The 10,000-nt window shown below is 40.8% G+C and overlaps 1 protein-coding gene across 1 annotated transcript in view; it reads right to left on the bottom strand.

Annotated features, from left to right (window-relative positions):
• The window catches only part of LOC137638479 (vascular endothelial growth factor receptor kdr-like), a 242,008-nt gene that overhangs the window by 78,059 nt on the left and 153,949 nt on the right, over positions 1-10,000 (bottom strand). Inside the window, exon 8 of the mRNA XM_068370571.1 lies at positions 1,957-2,105. Coding sequence (XP_068226672.1) covers positions 1,957-2,105 — 149 coding nt within the window. The remainder of the gene's footprint in view (positions 1-1,956; positions 2,106-10,000) is intronic.

A 10,000-nucleotide genomic window follows, 5' to 3' on the forward strand; every position in this document is an offset into this window, starting at 1 on the left:
AAAAAGGGACTTAGAAGAAAGGACACTTCAAAATATAAAAAGAAACCCCAAAGTACTTTACTCCTATGCAAAAAAGATGAATAAAGGGAGAATAGAAATAGGCCCTCTAAGAATTGAAGGACGGCTAACGAATGAAAAAAAGGAAATATGCAACATATTAGCAGAAAAATATAAGAGTGAGTTCACGGCAAGAATTGCGAATGAGAATAATGAAACAGAAATGAGAGAAGAAAATGTTGAATATCTAACGGATATAGATATTAATGAAGCAGATATTGTCATGGCTATAAACGAAATTAAAAATGGATCGGCAGCCGGACCAGATGGAGTTCCAGAGATTTTGTTAAAAAAAACTGCAAATACTATCGCGAAGCCGCTTGCAATACTGCTAAGACAGAGTGTAGATATGAGCGAGATATATGTTAAACATAAATTAGGTTATATAACCCCTATCTTCAAAAGTGGATCAAGACTAGAGGCAAGCAATTATAGACCTGTTAGTCTAACATCACATATTATGAAAGTGTATGAGAGGGTAATAAAAAAGAAAATAATGAAACATTTGGTAAAAAATAATTTGTTTAATATGGGTCAACACGGTTTCGTACCTGGAAAAAGTACACAGACCCAACTGATAGCACACTATGAAAACATATACAAAAATATGATAAATGAAAAAGACACAGATGTGATCTATCTAGATTTTGCAAAAGCCTTTGACATGGTAGACCATAACATATTGGAGAAAAAAATGAGAAAGCATAATATTGTGGGAAAGATAGGAAAATGGGTAAAAGAATTCCTGCAAAACAGAAAACAGATAGTGGTTGCAAATAACGAGAAATCAGATGAAGCCCAGGTAATATCGGGTGTGCCACAAGGTACGGTATTAGCTGCACTGCTGTTTGTTATTATGATCTCAGACATAGACTGTGATGTTGAAAACTCCGTAGTGAGAAGTTTCGCCGATGACACAAGAATAAGTAGAGAAATTACTTGTGATGAAGATAGGAACTCACGACAAAGAGATCTAAACAAAATATATGAATGGGCGGAGATAAATAGGATGGTATTTAACTCCGATAAATTCGAATCAATAAATTATGGAAACAGAGAAGGAATGGTGTATGCATACAAGGGACCTAATAATGAGACAATCACAAACAAGGAAGCAATTAAAGACCTTGGTGTAATTTTAAATAGGAATATGTTATGCAACGACCAAATAGCAACACTGTTGGCTAAATGTAAAGCAAAAATGGGAATGTTATTCAGACACTTTAAAACAAGAAAAGCTGAACACATGATTATGCTTTACAAAACTTATGTGCGTAGTACACTCGAGTACTGCAATGTGATATGGTACCCACACTACCAAAAGGATATTGCGCAAATAGAGAGTGTACAAAGGTCCTATACTGCTAGAATAGAAGAAGTTAAGGACCTTGACTACTGGGAAAGACTGCAATTTTTAAAACTATACAGTCTAGAAAGGAGAAGAGAACACTACATGATAATACAAGCATGGAAGCAAATAGAAGGAATTACTGAAAACATCATGGATCTTAAAATATCAGAAAGAGCAAGCCGAGATAGATTAATAGTGCCAAAAAATATTCCAGGTAGACTGAGAAAGGCGCACAGGACATTAATCCACTACGCACCAGCATCGATAATGCAGCGACTATTTAATGTGCTGCCAGCTCATCTAAGAAACATATCAGGAGTGAGCGTAGATGTGTTTAAGAATAAGCTCGATAAATACCTAAGATGCATCCCAGACCATCCAAGACTGGAAGATGCAAAATACACCGGAAGATGCATTAGCAACTCTCTGGTGGATATACGAGGTGCCTCACACTGAGGGACCTGGGGGAACCCAAACAAAAAATAAGGCAATAAGGTAAGGTAAGGTAAGGCTCTCTCTCTCTCTCTCTCTCTCCCCTAGGTACTCACATTATCTCTCATGGGTTGAATCCAATCAAAAGTGGGCTGTGACTTGTAGTTATCATCTAGAATTCGGCAGTGTAATTCCAGGTAGTAGCCAACCACTGGATATGTATTCTTACTGATGTTCAACCACGGCGGACTTGGAGGTTCTCGAACTGAAACATTTTGATCAGATTGAGACTACAGTACTTGACACATTATGCCGAAGATTAAATTATCATTTAAACATTTTAATCATAGTATACTATCCATACCCCATTATGTAATTGCAAAATTATCATACATTTACAGGCATACCTACTTATTTATTAAGTCTACACTTTCTTCCCCTGAAAGGAGCTGTCTCTAAACGGACAGCTTCTTGTTCTGTGCAGGTTTTTACAGACCATTGTACCATAATAAAATTCATTGATATTCCTCTCAAGATGTAGGTGATTGGTCAACAATACTATTACATTGTGCTCTAGAACATTTTTCAAAGGTAGATTTTGTGGACTTGCTGAATTAGGGACATTTCTTTACACGTGATATACGTTTAATTAGAATCCTATTGTGAAATGGATGGTAATGACTGTATGTTTGTTTGTTTGTTAAAATGGGCTTGGCATAATCTCGAGACTGCCTGACAATATTTCATATGCATGGTGATTTTATTGCTGCACAGAAATCGGTTAGTCACAGATGTTACTAATTACCTGATTTGGGGAGCTTATTGATTAGGTAGCTACAACCCTAGTTGAAAAAGCAGACTGCTACAAGGCCAAAAGCCCCATTAAAGAGGAAAACAGATCACTACGAAAGAGACTGAAGAGGAAATCATACACTTTTAAAAAAGATAGGCAACATATAAACTATGAAATCAGACTTACTCTACCTGTTCATTTATAAAGCATTAGCACCAAGTTATGAAGATTGTTCCTCAATTTTAGTCAGCCAATATAAAACTTTTGAAATACTTTGTAAAAGTGAAATTCATGAAAGGAAAGGCAAGACAGTTAAAATTAATTTAATTAATAATAGGACTACTTCTATATAGTATATGAGGACCTGAATTCAATCAAAATATCAGGGTAGTAGGAGCTAATGTCCTAGATCTCTTACCATTCATACTTCGAAATTTGTTAGTATTAGAGTACTAAGCTATAATTTGTGGCATGCAGTAATCTTAGCTAGATTTGTTGAGTTTCGGCAACTTCATGCTACATTCACGAAATGAGATTGATGTAAGAAGAATAGTTTCGTCTGAATAAGCAATAAACTTACTTTCAAAAGCAAATATAGTATAAAAAGTAATAGGCGAAGAACTCTTTGTTTTCAAATACTTCATCTAGTTCCAACAAATGTTCCTTTCATAGTTAAGGACAATAACTGATGGTTTATTACCATCTCTGATCATTGGGTCCTACGTAACATGAAACCATGTTATCTTTGTGCAAAATTGCAATTGCTGCTATTGAAAAATGCAATTTAAGTTCCTTTCCAGCAATAAAATTTGATTTTGTTTCACAAATTGTTAGTGTGTTCCAATCCAGGATGGCTTTTATAAATTTAAACATTGAAAACCCTGACTTTATACATTCCCTTTGTGCACACCAAGTTTTACAGATAACGTTTAACATAAGACGACATAATTGGGTCCAGATTGAACAATTGAAACTTTCCTGAAGTTGCAACTAAGCCAATAATTCAACTTTTACCGAGAGAAATCGTTAGCAACATTCTCCCCGATATCTGACATTCTTTTATGTTGTTCTTCTCTAAAGCTTTTCCTATAATAAAGTCATTATTGAAGTGATGAACAGATAGAAAAGAACAGGGACCAGAACATACACCTGCTTTACTCCCCTTTCCACAGGGGAGGATGAAGATTCTGAGACACCAATATGGTCTTTTGCTTCCATGTTGGAATGAAAAAGCTGAAGCATTTCGAGAAATATGCATGGACCTTCATGTTTTACGAGTACTGTATCTTCTATAGAAGCTTGCTGGCAACTGTTTCAAAGGCCTTGCTGAGGTTAGTAAATGTTGTACTGTATATATTTGTGTATTTTCTCCTTTACATTTATCTTGTATTTACTTTTGTTATAAGAAAAATCCTGGTCTGAAGGCATTTTAGATGATTGTAGACGTGCTTATTTGAAGAAGCAAGAGGTCTATCATCTCTGGAAGGGTAACAGATCAGATTTGACCTGGAATAACTATACTCAGCTTCGAGCTTTGCTCAGAGAGTTTATGCCTCAACTGAAAAGGAGTACAATTTAACCATAAAAGAAACCCTTTCTGATACAACTTAGGAACATAAATGGTGGTCTACCCTTAAATCTACACTCTTTGGTGTAGATGCAACAGTTCCTTCTTTACTTATAGTACAGCGGCATAGCAGACCAATTGTTCAAATTGGTCTAAAAGCACCAAAATTGGCACACATGTAGATTAATATATTCTAAACATTTTTGGATATGGAGGCATTCAAGATTAGCCCTTAGGAAGATATGGCGGTCATTGTTCAAAATGGCCGCCATTTAACATTAGCGTCATTACATAGACTTCATTATGTGTCGTTAGTTTGGTGCTAGATGGGCCAAAATTCCCTTTTTTTACATCAGAATTAACATCAATAAATGTTTAACAGATATTTAGATGAATCTTCTCAAAAATGGCCCCCAAACTGGCCGCCATTTTGTGGAAAAAGTGGACATTTGATGAAGATTTCAATACTCAATGACATAATACCTCTAATAACCAGTACCTGATTTCAGGAACACACTTTAATTGCTCAAGTTGCTTTTTTATTTCAAATTGCTGGCAAAATTGCTAGTCAAAATAATACACAGAGTACGGGAAGTTTACAGTATGGTCAGATTGTAGTTATATAGTCGACCAAAAGCCCAGTCTCTAGGCACAGTACTTGTGTAATCCTGCAGTACATACATGTAATACAATAACGTAGATTTTGCCACACTATGTTAATTATGATTCCGAACTTTTCAAATCTGGTCACCAGAATTATGAATGTCTACAGATCATAATGTTGGTTAGCAAGTTTTCTGTCCCAATCTACTGGCATTCGCCTTCACAGAAACATAGACCAGTGCATTGCAGTGAAGCGTTCTTGCACTTGCAGCGGTTTTTGCAGCCTTTCTTGCATCCGCAAGACACCAGCTCATAGCAGGCCTTGGATGCCTCAGGGAGTGTGGTCCAGAGTGGTGTGTAGAGCCCATCATCACTCCGATGCCAGCCCCAGTCTGTTGGTGGAGGGAGCACGGGCGTTGGTACCAATGCCTGGCCCCAGACATGACCACCCTGAAGGGCAGATCTCTTCACATGCTGCTCCAGAGCAGCGTAGGTTGGCGGGATGTTCTGAACAGAGTTCGTCTTTGCAAAGAGCTGCTTTCTCGCCTTGTTGAAGTCCTTGCATTTGCTTGTGCGGTCATATAGGAGTATGACAAACCTCTCGATGACATGCATTGTATCCTCTTGGATGCTTGTGGGTGCATTTGCCAGACTCAGCAGGGCATCAGTGAGTTCTGGCAGCGTGTTCCATGTTGCCCAGGCAGATTTCTTCCCATGTCCGACGAAGGCTGACACAGTATCACACCCTGTGATGGCATGAAACATTGGAAGAGCACATGCCTTCTCTGGACCAAGGGAGGAAGCTATTTCATGGGCTGCAATGTAGCGGTAGTTCTTGCCTGTCCCAAAGGCTACCCAGAGTTCGTCTCCAGCTGGTAGTTTCTGGACTACCATCACTGCTAGGACCACGACGTCACTGTCTACTGTTCGAACCTGTATCTGGTGGTGACCATGTTGTGCAGCATGTGCTACATGTAGCATCATGCGGGTGTCTGCCTCTTCTTGGTTGCATGGTGCGAGTGAGTTGACATCCTCTTGCTGTGGAACACAGATCACCTGCTCCCCATCAGTGACGACCAGTTCCTTGCCTTCTTCTTGAAAGGACTCTGCAAGCATGGTGGAGAGGTAGCTGAAGAGCTCCACTTTGTTGCTATCAACTCGCAGGAAACTTTGCCAATTTCCTGGTATGACTGCTGAGTCGACAACACGCCGACGTACTCCCTTTCCACGCTGTTCTCTGGTTGATGCCTTCAGGGAATCTGCTCTGTAGCTGTCCCACACAAGGTCAAGACGTGATACATGTTGGAAATGTTGTACAACGTATGGGATGAACACTTGCTGTGCATATTCCTCGAACGTGTTGGCAGTACCCGGCTTCAACATCTGTACGATTACTGCTCCATCGAGGACAACAGCAGTGACAGTAGGAGCTTCAAACTGAGGCTCAGCATGGCCTTCAAGGCACACCAGCAAGTCACTCTTGCTCCCTAGGTACAGTCTCCCTCCGTCAGATAAAGCTGGAGGGCATTGCTGATTTTCATGCCTGAAGAACTCTTCTAGATTCCCATCACGGGTCTGGCAGCCGATATATAATCGTGCGAAGAGCGCAACATCATTCTTCAGAGATTTGACCTGTTCTTTTCCTTTGGGTATATTGGGTCCTCTCTTGGTCGCAAACAGTGGTAGCTTGTTCCGGTGGATTGCCACCTCAATGGACTTGGTTCTGTCCACGATGCATTCCTTTGAGAATGCTTCAAACTGGTCTTGGCCAATCTGCTTGGCGTTACGGACTGTTTCTATGACTGCAGGGTCTGCGATCTCCTTTGTGTCGAGCACCAGCAAGTCCTGACTGTCCTCCTCGAAAGGGTTGCCCAGCTCTTCAATGACGGCCACGAGTGAGCGCACATCTCTGGCAAAAGTGTTCTGCACACTTGGTGTCTCTTCGTGGTGACGTGTCTCCTCTTGATCGTGTGGATGCAGATTGAAGTCGTCAAATTCCACAATCACTCTAGCAACCTCCGGTCCGGCAACCATCCAGCGCCTCAGTGCAGTTGGATTGTCTGTGAGGCCGATGGCTCCTCCATCACCCTTGACATACGCGTTGTTCTGCTCATGTCCTTGGTCAAGAGGGATTGCTGAAAAGATCCTCTTGGTCTTCTGGACTGTGAAGTGTCCCTTGCTAAACTCTGTGAAGACGTCTGGATGTTTGTTTGCCAGTTCTGCCATGTCCCGTAGATGCACTGGTATCCATCGGGCATAGTTCGTGTGGTCTAGTGCGAAGAACCACGGAGCCAGTTCTGTCAGAGCATCCACGTACATGCTAAAATTGGCTTCTCTCAGAGATCGCACATAGATCAGAGTGGACAGCTCCAGTGCCAAGACTGTTGACCAGTACTGAAACTGCGGATAACTCTGTTCTCTCTGACTGCACCAGTCTTCGAAGCTTTCAGGGTGCTCATCATCTTCTGTATTGGTGGTGCTGTACTTGTCATAGGCACGCCGTTGGAGATTATACAACGCAGCCGCTGTGACTTGGTGTGCTCTTCTGGTGCGTGTGACGTGAGCTGCTCGAAGAAATGAGTCTGCTATTCCTTCAGTTGTGATCTCTGCTTGTACCAGTGCTTGGGTCCACCCACTTCCCTGCAACCAGTCACCCAGGGTCTTCAGTGCCGTCATCTCAATATGCAACCCCCCAAACATCACCACCAGTTGGTCTTCTCCATATGTGTTTGGCCACTTCCACTGGATCTGTTTTGCTAGAGTGAATAGTGGCTGGTCGCAAGTCAGAACTGGAGTTTGGCCTGGGTTGAGATGTTTAACTGCACTCCTGACTACATCAATAGAGTGTCTGATCATTGCCACAGTGTGAGCACTCTCCTGGAACAAGGGAAGCAGGGACGTTGGTGTGATGACTGGTTGCTTTGGATCTTGGTGCCTTGCATGGTATGCAGCCCATGATGTGTTTTCACAGGCCTCAACAAATGCTGAGCTGCTTGCGATGCGTCTCTTCTCTGCTCTTCGTAGCATTGTGTTATTGTATTTGAGCATACATGTTTTATGCCACTTGGCCTGGTGGGCAACCATTGTCGCCTCAACACCTTGTCCTTCATCTAGTCTCTGTAACTGAACAGTTCTTGGCAGTTCTCCGAGTTCATCAAATTTGACCAAGTTTGCAGCCATTGTCGTGTATCCACTCCCAGGGTCTCGGCGTTTAGACAGTACTGGGCAGACAAGTGACTCTGTTGTCTCCTCTTGACATACAAGACACAGCTTCCAGTTTGTCTCAGGAGGTGTTGTGGGAGTACGTTGCTCAAAAGTATCGACCAGTTGGAACTTCTTTGCCATGGCTGCAGTCTGGAACAACGCGTCTCTGATGTCAGGTGGTGCTGCTGCTGCCTCACCTGCAAAGACACAAAACACCACCATGTTACCACAAGTTACTACTACAAGCACCATGACTATCAACACTATACTATTACTGCAGCCGCCGTCACTGCCACCAACGCTGCCGCTGCAAAGTAAAATTCATTTTCTTGTGAAATGGTAGCCAAATTATTTGGTAAGCACAGAAGTATGTGTAATTGTACAATACTTATCACCTCTAGCACACTTATCACCTTTAGCATCCACAAAAAGACAAATTATGGTACATATTCAATGACGCTAACGGTAAATAGCGGCCATTTTGAAAAATGGCCGCCAAATGTGCTACGGGGAGAATCTTGAATGCCTCCATATCCAAAATTGTTCAGAATGTATTAATCCACATGTGTGCCAATTTTGGTGCTTTTAGAACAATTTGAACAATTGGTTTCATATTTCTTACTATGCCGCTGGGCTATTAAACCAGATGGCTCTGTCACTCACTGTCCAAAGGAAAAGGCAACCCTTTTGGCTGATGTTTTTGACAGTAAACATAGTAATGAAAAACTAGAACTTCCTCATTCATGTTTTCCTGAGGCTAAACTAATTAGTTAAGCTTTTCAATCTCGTGAGATTAAAGCTCTGTTGATGGACCTTGATCCTTATGGAGGTGTAGACACAAATGGTATTTTTCCTTTGTTTTTTATAAAGACAGCAGATTTCTTAGCTCCAAAGTTATCTGTTATTTTGCGCAAGTTAACGAGAAGAGGAGCTTTTAGCACTTGTTGGAGGGTTGGTAATGTTACTCCTCTATGTAAATGTGTTTGTGGTAGCTCAAATCCCACTGATTACCTCCCAATTTCCATAACTCCCATATTATCTAAAGTTTTTGAGCGTCTTCTGGCAAAACGTCTTAATAGGTTTGCTGAAAGTAATCATCTATTCCCTAGTTTGCAATTTGGTTTTCGTAAAGGCCTTGGAGCATGTGATGCCCTTCTTACAATCTCCAATGCTGTACAGAAATCCCTTGATTATGGTCAGGAAGTTCGTAAGATTGGCCATGATTTTAGTGCTGCCTTTGACCGTGTTAATCATGAGGCCCTTATTTTCAAACTCAAACAGTTGAGAGTGGGTGGGTCGTTTCTTAGCATTATTATTGATTTTTTAAGGAATAGATCTCAAAGAATTGTTGTTGATGGGCACCATAGTGAGAATAGGAATGTGATATCCGGTGTTCCACAGGGTAGTATTCTTGGCCCATTACTTTTCATACTATATGTACATGACATGTGGTTTGGCCTCGAAAACAAGCTTGTTGCATATGCAGATGATGCAACTCTCTTTGCATCAATTCCATCCCATGAATGTAGATCTGGGGTTGGTGAATCCATTAATAGAGATTTAGCTAAAATTAGTGCATGGTGCAAATCATGGGGTATGAAGTTGAATCCTAACAAAACTCAAAGTATGATTGTAAGTAGGCCAAGGACAGTGGCTCCTCAACATCCGGATCTCAGTATTGATGTTTCTATAAATTTGTATGACTCTTAAAATTTTAGGTGTGATTCTTGACAGCAAATTTACTTTTGAGAAACATATTAGGTCTGTGTCTTCTTCTATTACACAAAAAATTGGCTTATTGAGAAAGTCTTTTAAGATTTTCGGTGATCAATCTATTCTGAAGAAGTGTTTTAATTCTTTCATTCTACCTTGTTTTGAGTATTGTTCTCCTGTCTGGTGTTCACCTGCTGATTCTCATCTTAATTTGTTGGACAGAAACTTATGGTCTATTAAATTTCTTATTCCTGATCTAGATATTAATCTTTGGCACCAT

Source organism: Palaemon carinicauda, chromosome 1 (assembly GCF_036898095.1).
Source record: "Palaemon carinicauda isolate YSFRI2023 chromosome 1, ASM3689809v2, whole genome shotgun sequence".
NCBI classification, from domain to species: Eukaryota; Metazoa; Arthropoda; class Malacostraca; order Decapoda; family Palaemonidae; genus Palaemon; species Palaemon carinicauda.